A 19842-nucleotide genomic window follows, 5' to 3' on the forward strand; every position below is an offset into this window, starting at 1 on the left:
TCTTTTGTTAGGCGAGATAATGAAGCTGAGAGAAGCAACTCAAACTTTGAACAGTTTACTTTCCAGTTACAACCTTCCAGCAGCGGTTGAACTAACTGCTAGTGGAGCAACTTTACCACCATCATTACTAGAGAAAGCGAGCATAGTTCGCAAGACAGGCGGCATTGAAGAATTAAAGAAAATGCTTAACGAATTGCCCGAGTTGCTCAATCGAAACCGGGAAATTTTAGACGAGGTAAGATTTATTTTCACAGGAATGCCATATACCTCGTTATTCTAGCTATCAGCGTAGTAATGCATTTCTTGTAAGTAGGCCTTTAAATTCTATAATAAGCTTTAACAAAATTTTATCCTGTAAAGTTTTAACCAAGTTTCGACATACACCCGCGAAACCTTCGAAATAGTGTTGATTTATAATAAACATAATGTTGCTCCGCAAAGTGGCATTGGCAGTTCAAGATAATTTGCTAATGCACTGAATGCAAAACGTAAATAATTTAAATTAGTCATGTGCACTTTAGCACAAACCGGTACCCAAGACGAACCAAACCCCCAAATGACTACTAACTGTTAGCGGCCTAAATATTGATATATATATATATATATATATATATATATATATATATATATATATATATATATATATATATATATATATATATATATATATATATATATATATATATATATATATATATATATATATATATATATATATATATATATATATATATATATATATATATAATAATGAAATATTTAAAGAAGATATTAAATACAAATTATACTTACTAAATATAGCTTGATGGTGTACTTAATCTACAATCTTGGAAGAGGAAATAAATGTATGTTTTGCATTTTCATAGTAAAATATAAGTGATGAACGATGAGTGAGTGGAGTATTAGTATGGATATAAGTAACGAATGTCTGATAAAGCAGCAAGCATACTACAATGTAATCTAAGAGAAAGCTACTTTCAACATGCAACTAAACAACAATGTGTGGAAGATTCGGACGCAGTTATCCACGCCATTTGCGGTTTCAAAAGGTAACAAAGAGTATATGATTCTGTCATCATAAAACCAACTACATACTGCAAAAGAGATCAAACTTGATTAGGAGATCGCTTCTATACCCTAGATCAAAGTGCAGTATTTGTTGTAGCATGGACAACGCCTGACAAGTTTGGCACACTCGGAAAGAGGAACATATACATTTTATTGTTCCCATTCTGTGTATTGTTGTCTCTTCTTGTCATAGATTACCCATGGCACCATTAGTGTTGATATCATTTAAACAAAAACGCATGTCTCCAGTTTTCTCCGTCGATCCATCATACAAAAATATTAAGAATGTGGAGCTGAAAAATTATAAAATAATTTAATTAACACTATGTAAGACACGAAATGGAACATTGGTAAGAACAAAAACACATTTATGAAAACAAAATAACATGTCAGCAAAAGTACGGAGTGGAAATAAAGTAGAATGACAACAAAAGACATTTACGAAACACAGTTGAATAGAACCACCGGAATTAAGGTAAGACATTCATAGTTTATGTAAGAAAACCAACATAAATAAATAATAAAAACTGTTGGGTAACAATATAATTTCCTCATATTGAAAGAAGCGTTTATATGGCGCGCATGCGCTAAAGGACTATTCACACATTTCAGTTCCGAAACGGTTCAGTGAAAGTGCCTTCAATGCGCCGTCAGTGTTTTTTTTTATCGGAACCCTTCCGTACTGTTTCCGTTCCGGTACAGCCATAACATACCGACTTCAGTGAAAATAAAAAATATCGGTGACGACGAATTTGAGTTTGCCGGACGGACGCTACACTGACGGCGAGCTGCACTGAAACGGCACGGTGCCGGATAGGTGTAAATGCGTGCATAGAAAACAAATGAAATAATATTAGTATCCGTGCACGGTGTCTTGCCGGCACTGAACCGGACCGGATATGTGTGAATAGTCCTTAATTCGGCCTGATACAAACTAATTGGGGGAGAATATACATTTTGGAAAAGGCGGTAAAGCTGATTGGAACCCTCTTCTCACCAAAATGTAATATAAGGAAACTATATAAGGAAGGGGTGTACGTTATTTGGCCGAATTTTGTTTGGCATAAATTTGTTTGGCATAACTTTTGTTTGGCATAAATCTATTTGGCATAATGTCGTTTGGCATAAAATAAAAAATATATACTGTTTCATTTGGCATAATTGTTGTTTGGCATAATTTTCATTTGGCATAATTTCAATTGTGCATATTTTCTTTTGATTCGTTTTATTCTGGGAGTAATTTAAAAGGTTGAAATACATATCGGCCTGAAACACTTGGATTATAGGTTTTCCGATTAGTGATTGGACGACTCGGACTGCGTTACCTCGGCGGCTTGGCGCCGCCGAGGTTGCCTTGTCCTCGTGGTCTAAAACTAGAAAATGAATTCTAAAGGAGGCTTCGCCGCCTTGCGTTTTTTTTATGCGAGGCCAAGGGATAGCTCCTAGCTTTGAATAGACTGGGCAAACGAGTGGATTACAGGTTTGTGTGCGGGGGCCGCCGCTTACGACGCCGGGTCGGCGGCCGACTCAGCTGGCGTCGCCTTGGTGGCTGAGTGCCACCGAGCCTCCTTGGCTTCGTTTATGTGGCTGCGCCACATTGATAGACACATAACAAAGATATTCAAAATCGAGCACTAATCGGAAATAGTCCCAGAATAAATAGAATATCTAAAGAAAATATACACAATTGAAATTATGCCAGATGAAAATTATGCCAAACAACAGTTATGCCAAATGAAACAGTATGTATTTTTATTTTATGTCAAAAGATATTAGGCCGTATGAAAAAAATGTAGTAGAGTCTATTGTTTGTAGTATCTTCTCAAAAACAAAGTCCACAGAGTAAAATGCGTTTGATATGAATAAAAAAACAAGTTCGAACATGTAGTTCATGCTGCCTTCGAATTTGAGCATTTATTGCATGCCGTATCGAATTGGAGCCGGAAAAGCTGGAATAAGTATGCACAAAACAAGAAACGTACTTACTGCTGCAAAAATGCCACTTTATTTAATTTTTCTACTTCACTTTATCAGCAAACACACGAGTAGCAACCTACCGAAAAATTGTAGTAAATACTACATGGTCGAACGTTGTTGTGTAGTAAAGTCTCTGCTTTTGACAGGAACGTGATCCACATGTAGCATTTACTACCGAAATTCAAGCATGCTACGTTTTATTCATACGGCCCATTATGCCAATCAAAAGTTATGCCAGTCAAATTTATGCCAAACAAATTTATGCCAAATAAATTTCGGCCAAATAAAGTACACCCATAAAGAAGTGACCAACCCAAAATCCAATATTTAGGAACCGCCTGGCTAAACTGGACTTTCTATGGAGCTAAACCGGACTAGGGATGTCGGAAATTTTTGATTACTCGATTATTTAGTAATCGAGTAAAATTTTGAAACTAATCGATTGAAATTTATTCGATTAGCTGGGTTATTATTCGATTACTCGATTATTCATTCGATTATTGCTATGGGATTTTCTTAATTATTCGATTAGCTCAATAATCGAATATTAGTTTTAAGTTAATCGATTAAATATTACTCGATTATCTGGGTTATTAATCGATTACTCGATTAATCGATCGATAATACGACATCCCTAAACCGGACTACAAAGTTTCCCACAAAAATGAAGAAGGTATGCAACAGGGCGTAAAATCTTAAGATAACTGAATGAGCGTAAAAGAAATGAAATCGTTTTCGAATGGGTTGTCTATTGGCTTCAACCTTGCGTGAGGCATAATCCTGTTCGCTGGAAATAAGTCGTTATTGAAGACTATTTGATTGTTTCGCAACATATAATAAAGGTTTTTTTTAATTTATAGTAAATCCACTTTTAATATGTGAAAAGAAATAGAAATGAAATATATATATATATATATATATATATATATATATATATATATATATATATATATATATATATATATATATATATATATATATATATATATATATATATATATGTATATATATATATATATATATATATATATATATATATATATATATATATATATATATATATATATATATATATATATATATATATATATATATATATATATATATATATATATTAAATAAAGTGGCATTTTTGCAGCAGTAAGTACGTTTCTTGTTTTGTGCATACTTATTCCAGCTTTTCCGGCTCCAATTCGATACGGCATGCAATAAATGCTCAAATTCGAAGGCAGCATGAACTACATGTTCGAACTTGTTTTTTTATTCATATCAAACGCATTTTACTCTGTGGACTTTGTTTTTGAGAAGATACTACAAACAATAGACTCTACTACATTTTTTTCATACGGCCTAATATCTTTTGACATAAAATAAAAATACATACTGTTTCATTCGGCATAACTGTTGTTTGGCATAATTTTCATCTGGCATAATTTCAATTGTGTATATTTTCTTTAGATATTCTATTTATTCTGGGACTATTTCCGATTAGTGCTCGATTTTGAATATCTTTGTTATGTGTCTATCAATGTGGCGCAGCCACATAAACGAAGCCAAGGAGGCTCGGTGGCACTCAGCCACCAAGGCGACGCCAGCTGAGTCGGCCGCCGACCCGCCGTCGTAAGCGGCGGCCCCCGCACACAAACCTGTAATCCACTCGTTTGCCCAGTCTATTCAAAGCTAGGAGCTATCCCTTGGCCTCGCATAAAAAAACGCAAGGCGGCGAAGCCTCCTTCAGAATTCATTTTCTAGTTTTAGACCACGAGGACAAGGCAACGCAGTCCGAGTCGTCCAATCACTAATCGGAAAACCTATAATCCAAGTGTTTCAGGCCGATATGTATTTCAACCTTTTAAATTACTCCCAGAATAAAACGAATCAAAAGAAAATATGCACAATTGAAATTATGCCAAATGAAAATTATGCCAAACAACAATTATGCCAAATGAAACAGTATATATTTTTTATTTTATGCCAAACGACATTATGCCAAATAGATTTATGCCAAACAAAAGTTATGCCAAACAAATTTATGCCAAACAAAATTCGGCCAAATAACGTACACCCCTTCCTTATATAGTTTCCTTATATTACATTTTGGTGAGAAGAGGGTTCCAATCAGCTTTACCGCCTTATCCAAAATGTATATTCTCCCCCAATTAGTTTGTATCAGGCCGAATTAAGGACTATTCACACATATCCGGTCCGGTTCAGTGCCGGCACGACACCGTGCACGGATACTGATATTATTTCATTCGTTTTCTATGCACGCATTTACACCTATCCGGCACCGTGCCGTTTCAGTGCAGCTCGCCGTCAGTGTAGCGTCCGTCCGGCAAACTCAAATTCGTCGTCACCGATATTTTTTATTTTCACTGAAGTCGGTATGTTATGGCTGTACCGGAACGGAAACAGTACGGAAGGGTTCCGATAAAAAAAGAACACTGACGGCGCATTGAAGGCACTTTCACTGAACCGTCACGGAACTGAAATGTGTGAATAGTCCTTTAGCGCATGCGCGCCATATAAACGCTTCTTTCAATATGAGGAAATTATATTGTTACCCAACAGTTTTTATTATTTATTTATGTTGGTTTTCTTACATAAACTATGAATGTCTTACCTTAATTCCGGTGGTTCTATTCAACTGTGTTTCGTAAATGTCTTTTGTTGTCATTCTACTTTATTTCCACTCCGTACTTTTGCTGACATGTTATTTTGTTTTCATAAATGTAAAAGTTAGTTGTATGCAGTGGTGTTTTTGTTCTTACCAATGTTCCATTTCGTGTCTTACATAGTGTTAATTAAATTATTTTATAATTTTTCAGCTCTACATTCTTAATATTTTTGTATGATGGATTGACGGAGGAAACTGGAGACATGCGTTTTTGTTTAAATGATATCAACACTAATGGTGCCATGGGTAATCTATGACAAGAAGAGACAACAATACACAGAATGGGAACAATAAAATGTATATGTTCCTCTTTCCGAGTGTGCCAAACTTGTCAGGCGTTGTCCATGCTACAACAAATACTGCACTTTGATCTAGGGTATAGAAGCGATCTCCTAATCAAGTTTGATCTCTTTTGCAGTATGTAGTTGGTTTTATGATGACAGAATCATATACTCTTTGTTACCTTTTGAAACCGCAAATGGCGTGGATAACTGCGTCCGAATCTTCCACACATTGTTGTTTAGTTGCATGTTGAAAGTAGCTTTCTCTTAGATTACATTGTAGTATGCTTGCTGCTTTATCAGACATTCGTTACTTATATCCATACTAATACACCACTCACTCATCGTTCATCACTTATATTTTACTATGAAAATGCAAAACATACATTTATTTCCTCTTCCAAGATTGTAGATTAAGTACACCATCAAGCTATATTTAGTAAGTATAATTTGTATTTAATATCTTCTTTAAATATTTCAGCAACGCACTTGCACATGGTGAAAGTATCAATGCTCAATTCCGGGCCAACGCCAGTGTTCAGTTGGTCAACATAGACTAGTTCGCCAGGCGTGGAATTGATATTGTATATCCTGGATCCATAAATGGGCCCGGTTCAGAATTTGCGCTATTCAGCTGCCCGACCGGTAAACCCACAAAAAAAGGAAAAAAAGTGTTACTAGAGCATGTTCACCCTCCCATTGGTTGGTGGGCTTGACGGTATTGCAAACATCATCAAATACAAACAATTAGCGTTACAATTTGCTAAAGGTATGCGTTGGAGAGGCCGGTAGGGCTTAACTGAGCTCTTTTTATGTTTTATTTTCATACTACCGACCCTTATTACTAGTGTGAAGTGGAGATTAAGTAGAGTGAACGTATCCAAATTGGTTTTCACACGATGACAACGAATGAACGGTAAATCGAGTCCATATTTGACGTTTATTGGTGGTCTGTATATAATGGACTACTCTGTATACAATGGCTCAGGACTAACGATCGACCATTAGAAGAGATAGAAATTGGGTAACGGTACCCCCATTCATCTCAAATCCATTAGTCATTTCATATACGAGAACCATTAGTTATAGTGAGATCTGTTATCTCTGTTTGATAGATTTACTTCAGAAGTAACATGAAATTTGGAGCATTTTGCTTCGCTAAAACAGCAGTATTGAACCATTTCCGAACTACTGCTATGCGTTATTGCTTCTTAGAGACGAGGCAAAGAGTTTGTATTCGATTTTATCACAATTCATTTATTGAAAGTCGAGTGATCGCTAAAATAACATGGTGACTATACTTATGAGATGACTATTAGCACACTAGTTTTAGTTAGGGTCTATTAGAGTAGAAATAGTAACTCAATGTTGTAATGCTTGCGTGTGGAATATATGTAGGTATGTATGCATGTGTTTTTTTTTGTTTTTTTTTTTTTTTTTTTTTTTACAAGGTGAAATGCATTTACGCACGGAGTGTGGGACTCTCCACAGGACTACCCAACTGTTGATTGGAACTACCCACTAAAACACCTTGGATCTCCAACCCTACCTCCCCGGCACCACCGCTAGGTATTACTTCGGGGTGGAAGGCTATTGGTGCTCACAGCACCCTCCCCAGATTTATGCAGAATGGGGATCAGCATCCTGCTCTCGAGGGATCGACCAGTTGGATGACGAGGTCGGTCCAGTGATGCCGGCTGGAGGGTAACTTCCGGTTCACTGGCGCCTCGACGACCCAAAACTGATGCTACGTCGCGGAACTACTCGACTAGTCTCCGCCAAAAGATCTAGTCTACACCGACGGAGGGTTCTCCGACGAGGGAAGTCCTCCCGAACCGACGCTTACGGTACGCGTCTACGACCCGACCGAAAGGATGTCTAAGTCGATCCAATTATTCCGGTTGGAGCGTGACTTCCGGTTCACTGGCGCTCAGACGATCCTAGCGGACCACGCGACGATCTACTCATCTAGTCCCCGACAAAGGATCTAGACTACTCCGACGGAGATTTCCCCGGAGAAGGAGAATCTCCCGACACCGATTCTCTTACACCACACGGGACACCCGATGGAGTGCCGAGGTCGGTCCCGCGATTCCGGTTGGAGCATGGCTTCCGGTTCGCTGGCGCCTCGACGACTCGAATCGGTGTTGTGGCGGCTACTCGACTAGCCCCCGCCGAAGGATCTAGCCTACACCGACGGAGAGTTCCCCGACGAAGGAGGCCCTCCCGAAACCGACGCTTTCGATTTCCGTTAACGCCCGACCGAGAGGATGCCTGGGTCGGTCCAGTGATTCCGGTTGGAGGATAGCTTCTGGTTCACTGGCGCCCTGACGATCCTAGCGGTATTACACCACGATTTACTCGTCTAGTCCCCGACGAAGGATCTAGACTACTCCGACGGAGATTTCCCCGGCGAAGGAGAATCTCCCGACACCGAGTCTCTTACACCACACGGGACACCCGATGGAGTGCCGAGGTCGGTCCCGCGATTCCGGTTGGAGCATGGCTTCCGGTACGCTGGCGCCTCGACGACTCGAATCGGTGTTGTGGCGGCTACTCGACTAGCCCCCGCCGAAGGATCTAGCCTACACCGACGGAGAGTTCCCCGACGAAGGAGGCCCTCCCGAAACCGACGCTTTCGATTCCCGTCAACGCCCGACCGAGAGGATGCCTGGGTCGGTCCAGTGATTCCGGTTGGAGGATAGCTTCCGGTTCACTGGCGCCCCGACGATCCTAGCAGTTTTACGTACTACTCGTCTAGTCCCCGACGGTGGATCTAGACTACTCCGACGAAGAAGGTTCTCCCGGACCGACGTTTATTCACTGATCCCTCTTGAGCCTACTACGGTACGCGTTGATCCGCACTCCATTTCCGCTGCAATATGCCCGCAATTTGGGATGCCGCGGTCGACACTGCGTTCCAGTTCTCTACGCAGTGGCACATTCTCTGGATCAGGTTTTCCGGTGTGGTGTCCCTGCCGCATGCCTCCAGTAGATCACTCCTTTGAGCCGCGAAACGGGAACATGCGAACAAGACGTGTTCAGCCGTCTCGATCTCGTCTGGGCAGCCAGGACATACAGGGGATGTCGCGTGGCCGAACCTGTGGAGGTACCATCTGAAGCACCCGTGGCCTGTGAGGAATTGCGTCAGGCCGAAGTTCACTTCTCCGTGAGGTCTATCTAACCAGCTCGAGACCCTAGGTATGAGCCGATGTGTCCACCTGCCCTTGGTTGAGCTGTCCCACTCTTGTTGCCATCTGCGTAGAGAAGCGGCTTTCTAGGCCCTACGGGCGTTCCTGTCTCCTCGCATGCTGTAGCGCTCCGCGTCTTCCTTCACTATCAGACCGATAGGCATCATGCTTGCAACCACGCAGGCCGCATCCCTCGATACAGTGCGGTATGCACTGATTACGCGAAGACACATCAGTCTATGCGTACTCTCCAGCATCTGTGCGTTGCGTTCCACATTTAGTGCCGACGCCCATACCGGGCTGCCGTACCTGAGGATCGAAACTGCCACTCCTGCCAGTAACCTTCGTTTACTGGAGCGCACAGGCGAGCTGTTGGCCATCAAACGGGAGAGCGCCGCGATCGCTGTTGATGCGCGCTTGCAGGCGTATTCAACGTGCTTGCTGAAACTGAGTTTGTCGTCAAGCATCACACCCAATTGCTTCAGTGATCTCTTGGAGGGGATCACGCAATCTCCGGCATGTACCAGTGCCTCCTGTTCTGATTTGCGGTTGTTTACCACCATCACCTCTGTTTTGTGGTGCGCGAGTTGCAGTTTCCTGCTACGCAGCCAGTCCTCCACCAAGCAAATTGAGTGTGATACACTCAGTTCGACCTCTTCGATGGATTCGCCGTAGACTGTTAGCGTGACGTCGTCCGCGAACCCGACTATCTTGACACCCGGAGGGAGCCTCAACCTCAGTACTCCACCGTTCATTATATTCCACAGGATCGGGCCCAAGATAGATCCCTGTGGTACTCCAGCCGTGATTGGAGTGCTACGTGTGCCTTCGTCGGTCTCGTAGAGCAATACTCGGTTCTGGAAGTAGCTTTCCAGAATCTTGTACAGCCCTTCCGGTACTCCTAGTCGAAGTAGGGAATCAGCAATGTCTGCCCAGCAAGCACTATTGAACGCGTTCTTGACGTCTAGCGTTACTACCGCACAGTAGCGGATCCCTCGTCGTTTGCGCTGTATAGCTACCTCCGCCGTGGTTACCACCGATGTTATGGCGTCCACCGTCGACCTGCCTCTGCGGAACCCGTACTGTTGACTGGACAGTCCTCCTGCCTCATCTATGAAGGGGGCTAGCCTGTTGAGGATGATTTTCTCAAGGAGCTTACCCACAGTGTCTATCAGACAGATTGGTCTATACGCCGAAGGATCCCCTGGGGGTTTCCCAGGTTTCGGTAATAGTACCAACCTTTGTCTTTTCCAAATGTCTGGGAACATACGCTCGTCCAGACATCTCTGTATGACCTCCCTGAACATGTCCGGTTTAGTCATTATAGCCGCCTTTAGAGCCACGTTCGGGTTACCGTCTGGCCCCGGGGCTTTCTTTGTATCGAGAGATCTCGCCGCAGTGAACAACTCCTCGTTCGTTCGTTTACGACTTCATTCGCTGGTAGCGGAGCTGGCTGCCAGGGGGACGTGTCGTGGTGGGGAAAGAGAACCGTTATGATATCCTTCAACCTCGCCGGATTACGTTCAGGGGGTGCTAGCGCCCCTCTCGTTTTGGCCATCACCATCCTGTAGGCATCGCCCCATGGGTTGGAGTTGGCTTCCTCGCATAGCTTGTCGAAACAGGCTCTTTTGCTTGCGCTGATGGCCTTGTTTAGTGCTAGCTTCGCCGCTTTGAACGCCGTGTTCCTCTCCATCCTCATCTCCGCTGATCGAGCTCTTTGCATCCTTCTTCTAGTCCTGAGGCAGGATGCGCGAAGGCGTGCAATTTGCTCGTTCCACCAGTAGACCGGTGGTCTATTGGTCCTCGGTTGAGCCTTTCTAGGCATGGTCGCGTCACACGCCCGTGACAAGATAGCGACCAACTCGTCCCCTCTCAGGTTCGCGTTGTGCTCCTCTAATTCGAGGGCAGCGCAAAACGTTTCGCGGTCGAAGTTAGCCACCTTCCACGCTAGAGTTTTGGGAGTATTACTCCTCCTTGTGCTTCTCGCCAATTGGCCGATCGTGTAGCGAATGGCTAGATGGTCGCTATGGGTGTAGCCATCATCAACTCTCCAATTGAGATCTCCAGCTAGGCCGGGACTACAGAAAGTCAGGTCGATAAACGACTCGACTCCATTCCGCTGGAAGGTACTTTTCAGTCCATCATTCGCTAACACGACGTCCAACTTGGCGAGGGCCTCCAGTAACGTCTGTCCTCTCCTATTGGTGAAGCGGCTGCCCCAAGCCGTTGCCCAGGCGTTGAAGTCTCCGGCTATCACCACCGGCTTCCAACCCACCAGGTCTGCGGTCAACATGTCGACCATCCGAGTGAACTGGTCTATTGACCATCTCGGTGGAGCGTAGCAGCTACAATAGCTATGGCTACTCCCTCCGCTTGTGTTTTCACCACCTCTTGCACTGGGTATCGACCAGTCGTCAAGATCGCCACCGTCTTGGCTTCGTCAGACACCCAGTTCCCGTTATCTACCGGTGTGTGATAGGGATCCGAAAGAATCGCGACATCAATGCCCCATTCCGTCACTGACTGGTGCAGCAATTGCTGGCCAGCTGCACAGTGATTTAGGTTCAGCTGTACTACTTGCATGCTGTTTTACTCCCTCCACTTGTTGAGCAAGTAGGTCCGCCCATGACGTGGTTTGTGGCCTTCTTCTTGCTCGCGCATAGCATGCAACGTGGCGTTCTTTCGCATGCATACGCCTTGTGCCCCTCGCCGCCGCAACGCTTGCAGAGGTTGCTCCGGTCTGGGCCTTTGCAATTCCACGACTTGTGGCCAGGTTCGAAACACCTGAAGCACATGTCGACCACCGGCGGTTGGTAAGCGGATACTGGGCATACCGACCATCCGACCTTTAGCCTGCCCACTTTGAGGACCTTATTGGCATCCGTGGCCGATAGCTTAAATGTAGCTATCTGGGTGCCCTGTGGTCCTTTCCTCATGCGGATGGATTCCCGTGAGACATCCACACCTCCTTGCTCCTTGATGGCCATGGCAAGTTCTTCTGCGGTGGCGATTTCGTCCAACCGTTTGCACTGGAGTGCAACCTCGTTACGCAGGGCTCTAACTTCGGCCGTATCGCCCAGGACTTGTTGGGCAAGCGCAACAAGCTCCGTTCCGCCCTGAGCTCCCTTTTTAAGCTCGAGCAGCATCTCTCCCGTCTTCGTACGACGGATGCTGCGAACCTCTTTGCCAAGCTCGGCTAGCTTTACCTCGCTCCGCATGGCCTTGAGCACATCGGCGTACTTTTCTTTGTCGGCCTTAACCAACAAAGCCTCTCCTTTGTCCCTAGCCTTCCTCGCGGGAATGGGCCCGGCCTCTTTTGGAACCTTTTTCTTCTTCGCGACCTTCACCCATGGATTCTCGCCGGGTTCGCTTACATGGCTCGGATCCGGGGTTCGAGTGCCGAGGTTTGGGTTGAGCCCCTCGCCACGTTCCTTCGCCCCATCATTTCCGCCATGGTCTTTGCTCCTTTTGGCCTTGGGAGTCAGGCGTTTACTGCCTGGAGAATCCCTGGTGCGTTCCGGCGCTGTTTATTCCGCTCAATCGTGAGCCGGAGCGCATAGTCGACCGCCTCCTGTTTTTTGTCGGTATCGAAGGTGAAGGGCTCTGTTTGAGAACACTTCTCCGACTTTCCGCCACCCTCTAGCCGCACTATCAACGCTTCTTGGTCCCTTTTAGCTACGTTCACGGCCTTACGTAGCTTCAGCAAGTTCGCCTTCAGCTCCTTGCTGATGTTGGATTTCTCCTGCGCGAATTCAATAATCGCGTCGAGTTGTTCTATGACCGCTGTCATACTCGGCTTGATTACTTCCTTCGCTTGCTCCTGAAACTCAGGCTGGTTCACTGGTTTGACGTGGACATTGCTGTCACTCGTCTCCTCAGCTACTGCTTCGCTCTCCTCTCTCGCACCCGTTCTGGATGGAGACCTCCTCAAACCCCCTCTTGCGAAAGGGTTTACCTCCTTACTCGACGCCGATGTTGATGGTGTTGAACTCATGTTTTATATGGGTCCCCCTTATGGCTACCGTCAAACCCAGCCGAAAGTAGTCGCTATCATGATCCCATGGTTACCTATGCGGTGCAGTGAGGCCATGCGAGGGTTGGCTTTACGCTCAGAGCCGGATCAGCGCAAATCAGGAAAAGGGCATCTGAACCTACTTCCACCCAGTCATCCCAACCAGGTGGCTGAAAGTGAGACGGCGTGCCATAAGGCCTGCCACGGTTTTATGGGACGGAAGGCAGCTGCGGCATTAGCCTACTCGCCATTTCAAGCCGGTTCCACCCTGCTTTACTGAAGCCCTAGTTTCTCTATATATTCCGATCTACCGTATCGTATCCATGGATGGTATGGTAGCCAGTATGCCATAGTTAGGACCTCACTGGCGTTAGTCCTAACGTGCCGAGTCGGCACTCCCGTTGGGCTTGTGCACTTTGAGCGGCACACGATCGCTTTGGTAGGACTTGCTTGCGGATACATGCAGCTTTTTGTAGAGGATTAGCAGAGCCCACTGCCAAACCCCACCGCATCCTAGGCAAGCCCTACAACTCGCAGTTGCCGGGGGAGGGGTCGTCAAGCCCTTAGACATAGTCCCTGCTGCCCCAGTGTATGCATGTGTGTGTGTGCCTGTGTGTATGTATGTATGTATGTGTTTTTGTGTGTATGTACAATATACATTTTACCGTGCCTTTGGGAGAGTTGTATCAAATTGGTAGTGATGCATTTCGATTGTGAGTCAGTGTACACCAGATGCCCAAAAGTGCCTGAGCGGATGGTAACACTGTCAAGGATCATCCGAAGATAACGAAATGGGAACATGCTGTAGTAATACTTATGGAATACTTATGAGACCCAAGTGTCAATATAATTTAAATAAAAACGCATGTACTCAGTTCTTTTCCGCCAAACCATCATGACCGGCCTTACAAAGATATCATTAAAAACACTAATCCTTTTTTTCGGAAATGGAGCATGAATAAAAAGAAAAGTTCGGAATAAAGAATAACAAATGTGATAGATGTGGAGCTGAAAAATTGGAAAATAATTTAATTAACACTCTTAGGAAATCTAAGATGGGTAAGAATAAAAGCACCACTGCATACAACTAACTTTTACATTTCAGGAAATAAAATAACATATCAGCAAAAGTACGGAATGGAAATAAAATAGAATGACAACAAAAGACACTTACGAAACACAATTGAATAGAACCACTGGAATTAAAGTAAAACAGAATATCAACTATGACCAAAGGTGAGCAAACCAACATTAATAAATAATCAAAACTGTTGGGTAATGATATAATTTCCTCATATAGAAAGAGGCATTTATATGGCGCGCATGCGCTAATTTGGCCTGATACAAAATAACGGGGAGGAAACACATTTTGGACAGGGCTGTAAAGCTGATTGGAACCCTTTTCCACCAAAATGTTATATAAGGAAACTATAAGGAATAAGGAGTAGTTAAATTCAACTAAAAATGTGACCCATTTCAAAATGTGACGGATGGAAAGTCATTTGGGTTTATTTTCCACTGTAAATAATTTCAACTAGTATTAGAATTTTATATATATATATATATATATATATATATATATATATATATATATATATATATATATATATATATATATATATATATATATATATATATATATATATATATATATATATATATATATATATATATCGTCCTGATCTTCTTTCGAAAAATCTTTAATATGGTCGTCCCTGTTCTCGTGATTAATTTTTTTGGCGATCGTTTTAATTTGCGTCTAAATAACGGCACCAAAATAAAAATCAAAGGTAGTCCCGGTTCGTGCTTACCAATTGTGGTCGTCCCTATCTTCTCTCAAACTATTTTTAATCGTCCCGATCCGTGGTGAAGCAGCCCACGGCCGCCCCAGTCCGTGTTTACCAACATCGTTAGAGGTCGTCCCGTTCCGCTTTAAAACGGTTTACGGTCATCCCGATCCGTCGTTCCGGTCCATGCCTAACGATAGTTGGTAGTATGAAAATAAAACATAAAAAAGAGCTCAGTTAAGCCCTACCAGCCTCTCCAACCCCGGATGTTGGAGCGTAATGCAATCAACATCTTATTCATTTAATTCGTTCCATATCTTATTTATTCAATTCAATTATGAAGCTAAAAGCTGTAACGCATACCTTTAGCAAATTGTAACGCTAATTGTTTGTATTTGATGATGTTTGCAATACCGTCAAGCCCAATACCTCCCTGTCGCCTCGATCTTGTCTCGTTGTTATCGTTATCGTTGTTATGTTCATATGTAACTTTTTAACAGACTACTAGCTTTGACCTAATATATATTTACATTCATTTATCTATTCTCTACACTCCCTAAAGAGCCAAAACGCTGATGATTGGTTTTGAGATCCTTTGTTCATCTTTCAAGTTATAGACGGTTAACGGTATCATTTTACATCTTGGTTGATTCAGTCTGTTTCTTCAATAAAAATCAAAATTCGTTATCCAAACAAGGTAAGAACACTCGTTGAAAGTGTTCAGACGTCTAAAGACAGCTTTCGTCACCCGGCTAATGGCGTTCGGGTACTGAGGTCCCCAATACTGCAAGAAATTATTTGCTAATTGAAACAAATGAGGGAACTGATGGCAAATCGATTCCCATGAATGCAGAGGGTTGCAAGTTCTTGGTACCCGGTTTCTAGTAAAAAACGTGTTTAATCCACCTAGCAGTGAGATGATACCTTTTTTTTTATCAATTCGCACGTGTTTTTTGCATGAATATTCTTCGGTGTTTAAGTTTTCATGACATTATTTTAATGACCGTCGTTTTAAGCGACAATTTGAGATTTTAATCACTCATTACTCTTTAATGTCGAAACTGCAAATCGGATCAAATTTGAATCTAAAAGTGTGATAATCGATTGAACATGCCATGATATGTAAGTTCCACTTTAGAGTTTACGGTAATTTAAGGTACTTCCAGAGCCGGTATTCAAGATAACAGCATAACCCAAACCGATTCGTATGGCCGAATAAATTACAACAGTTTTGAGTTCAACTTTGAAGCTTTTCGGGATTGTCATCTTCTATATCGGTTTGAATTTTAAAAATTCGTCATGTCATTCGAGAACCGGAAATCATAATTGGATAAAATCAATTAATTTTTGTATGTATGTATAAAAATAATTAATTTTGTATATAAGTTTATTTTAATTTGAATTTTTGTTTTTGAAATTTGATTAGGCTTTGAGAAAACGATTGAGCTTCGAGAAACGATTTTATACTGGAACCGGAATTCTAAAATCGGTATGGCCGAAGTCAGATAAATTCACCTGAGTAGCTATATAGTTTACATTTGTTTCAAAATATTTGAAAATCAGAGAAGACATTTTCGAGAAATCATAGCATGAATTAAATTTTTAGGTGCCTTCTGAATCGAAAACTGAATACCACTAAAACTGAAAAAAGTTAATTGTTTTTATCGACTATCCAAATCTGCTAACCCGATAAACCTGATTAATTTATGTAGAATAGACATTTTTATACTAATCACCCTGTATCTCTGAAACAGGAAGATGGATCTGACTGAAGAGCAAGATGTTTTATAGAATCTTGAAACTTTCCATTTGAATCTTAGATGCTTCTTAGATTTCATTTGAATCTTAGATCGGTTCAGCCATCTACGAGAAGAATGAGTTACACAATTTTGATTTCGTTTCACATATCATTATGTAGTTCCGGAACCAAACATTATTCAAGAACTTTGTTTGGGAGCATACGACTTTTCGTATGAATCTGAATTTGCAGAAAAGAAATTTTCCGAGAAAATTGAGTGAAATTATTTGTCACACACGCATTTGCTGATCTCGACGAACTGATTCGAATGGTATATGGATGTTATGTTCTTCCAGCATTTATTGCTGTAAGTAGTTTAAAGCAATATAATTAAAAAAAATCTGCCATCATCTGGTTTATATATGTCATATTCGAACGATTATGTTGCCAAAAACGAGCCGTGATAAAATCGGTCCGAGGTTAAATGTCACGAAAAAGGATGCTGTACACAGTCTTTTTGGTACTTAGAAACAATTGTATGTTACAGTATAAAAAATCGTGCTGGAATAGGGGAAAATGTCGATTATACAAAAATTTCGATATCTCCGTTAAAAATGGACGGATTTTAACAATCTATGGCTTGTATTACCGTGCGGAATCTCTGCGGAAGTCTGAAAATATATTCTGTTTTCAAGGTCAATTGTGACAGATACTGTCAAAAAAAAAATTTTGACATAAAACTTCGTATAACTCAAAAAGTAAACATCCGATCTCAAAACCATTCAATAGCGTTTTGGGTGACGGGGAGACCTTTCATTTGCGACTAGTTTGATCAAAATCGGTCCAGCCATCTCTGAGATCTCGACCTCTTAGTTGACAACACACATACAGACACACACACACGGACATTTGTTCAGTTCGTCGAGCAGAATCGATTGGTATATGTCATTCGGCCCTCCGGGCCTCGGAAAAATTTTCTAAAGTTTGAGTTTCTATACCTTATATAAATAGGTAAAAAGCCTACATTTCAGAACGAGCCTCGCTTGAGAAGTCGTCGTCCGGATGCCGATTACTCAAAACCGTACCATGCGAGCTTCATAGATTTTCATTGGTCGCATCTCCGTTAAGGAACGAACTCGACGTCTTCATAATTGCAGCTTTGTTGGCTTCTTGTTTCAAAATTTTTACAAGTTCTGCTTGAATCAACAATAGTTGCGCATTCATTTCAATGATTAGAAAAATCTTCAAATTCGAGCTTATGTCAGCTATTTTGATCGTTTTCTCATCTGATGTGCTAGGTACATAAGAGAGGTCGCTGTTTTGTAATTCCTGGAATAAGATAAGAAGTTCAAATAGTTAGATAAATTAATTTATATTACAGGGTCCGGCACTCGAAGTGTAACCAATTTAAAAGGCCATAAATTCAGTTTGGAAAATTACTTTTACTTAATTCAAAGTACAAAATGTGTAGAAATAATACAAAATTCAGAATCAATTCACTTTTGCTCGATATGACCATCTTTTGCATTGACTATGGCCTTGAGACGGTCAAAAAACGAATCGCAAATTGCCGAATGTGACTTGCAGGTATTCAGGCCCACTCGCGAACAATAACTTCTTTCAGCGCCTCGAGACTGGTGTATCTTTTAGTTCGGACTTTGCTCTCCAAAATGGCCCAAAGAGAATAATCCATTGGATTCGCATCTGGTGAATTCGAGAGCCATTGTGTGGACGTGACGAAGTTCGGAACGTTGTTTTTCAGCCATTCTTGGTTCACTCGAGCTTTGTGAGACGGTGCCGAGTCCTGCTGAAACGTCCATGATCTGCCACCGAAATGTTTGTCTGCCCACGGCTTCAAAGCAACCTCCAGAATACTTTCCCGATAATATGTCGCATTTACCTTGACGCCAGGCTCGATGAAAACGATTGGAGAGCGCCCATCTGCGGTTACAGCGGCCCAAACCATTATCTGTTGCGGGTGCTGCCTCTTGGTGGCCAATCGATGACTCAAATTCTCGTATGAACGGTCGGTCAAGTAAACCCTATCGTTTTGAGAGTTTACGAATTGTTCTGCTTGAATCAACAATAGTTGTGCATTCATTTCAATGATTAGAAAAACCTTCAAATTCGAGCTTATGCCAGCTATTTTGATCGTTTCCTCATCTGATGTGCTAGGTACATAAGATAGGTCGCTGTTTTGTAATTCCTGGAATAAAATAATAAGTTCAAATAGTTGGATAAATTATTTTATATTACAGGGTCCGGCACTCGAAGTGTAACCAATTAAAAAGGCCATAAATTCAGTTTGGAAAATAACTTTTACTTAATTCAAAGTACAAAATGTGTAGAAATAATACAAAATTCAGAATCAATTAACTTTTGCTCGATATGACCATCTTTTGTCTTGACCATGGCCTTGAGACGGTCAAAAAACGAATCGCAAGTTGCCGAATGTGACTTGCAGGTATTTAGGCCCACTCGCGAACAATAACTTTTTTCAGCGCCTCGAGACTGGTGTATCTTTTAGTTCGGACTTTGCTCTCCAAAATGGCCCAAAGAGAATAATCCATTGGATTTGCATCTGGTGAATTCGAGAGCCATTGTGTGGACGTGATGAAGTTCGGAACGTTGTTTTTCAGCCATTCTTGGTTCACTCGAGCTTTGTGAGACGGTGCCGAGTCCTGCTGAAACGTCCATGGTCTGCCACCGAAATGTTTGTCTGCCCACGGCTTCAAAGCAACCTCCAGAATACTTTCCCGATAATATGTCGCATTTACCTCGACGCCAGGCTCGATGAAAACGATTGGAGAGCGCCCATCTGCGGTTACAGCGGCCCAAACCATTATATGTTGCGGGTGCTGCCTCCTGGTGGCCAATCGATGACTCAAATTCTCGTATGAACGGTCGGTCAAGTAAACCCTATCGTTTTGAGAGTACGAATTGCTCAATTGGAAAAATTTTCTCATCAGAAAATACAATGTTCGGAAATTGACCGCTTTCGGCCAAACGAAGCAACTCCTTCGCTCTCTCAAGTCAAGATTTTTTTTCGCGTTCACTTTTGGCAAAATGCTTTCTTGCGCTTGTAAACAATACAACTCCGAACTGTCATTT

At 42.3% G+C, this 19842-nt stretch overlaps 1 protein-coding gene across 1 annotated transcript in view; it reads left to right on the top strand.

Annotated features, from left to right (window-relative positions):
- LOC131434683 (programmed cell death 6-interacting protein) overlaps positions 1-19842 on the top strand; it is a 56231-nt gene that overhangs the window by 1454 nt on the left and 34935 nt on the right. Inside the window, exon 4 of the mRNA XM_058601665.1 lies at positions 12-235. Coding sequence (XP_058457648.1) covers positions 12-235 — 224 coding nt within the window. The remainder of the gene's footprint in view (positions 1-11; positions 236-19842) is intronic.

This window comes from Malaya genurostris, chromosome 3 (assembly GCF_030247185.1).
Source record: "Malaya genurostris strain Urasoe2022 chromosome 3, Malgen_1.1, whole genome shotgun sequence".
NCBI classification, from domain to species: domain Eukaryota; kingdom Metazoa; phylum Arthropoda; class Insecta; order Diptera; family Culicidae; genus Malaya; species Malaya genurostris.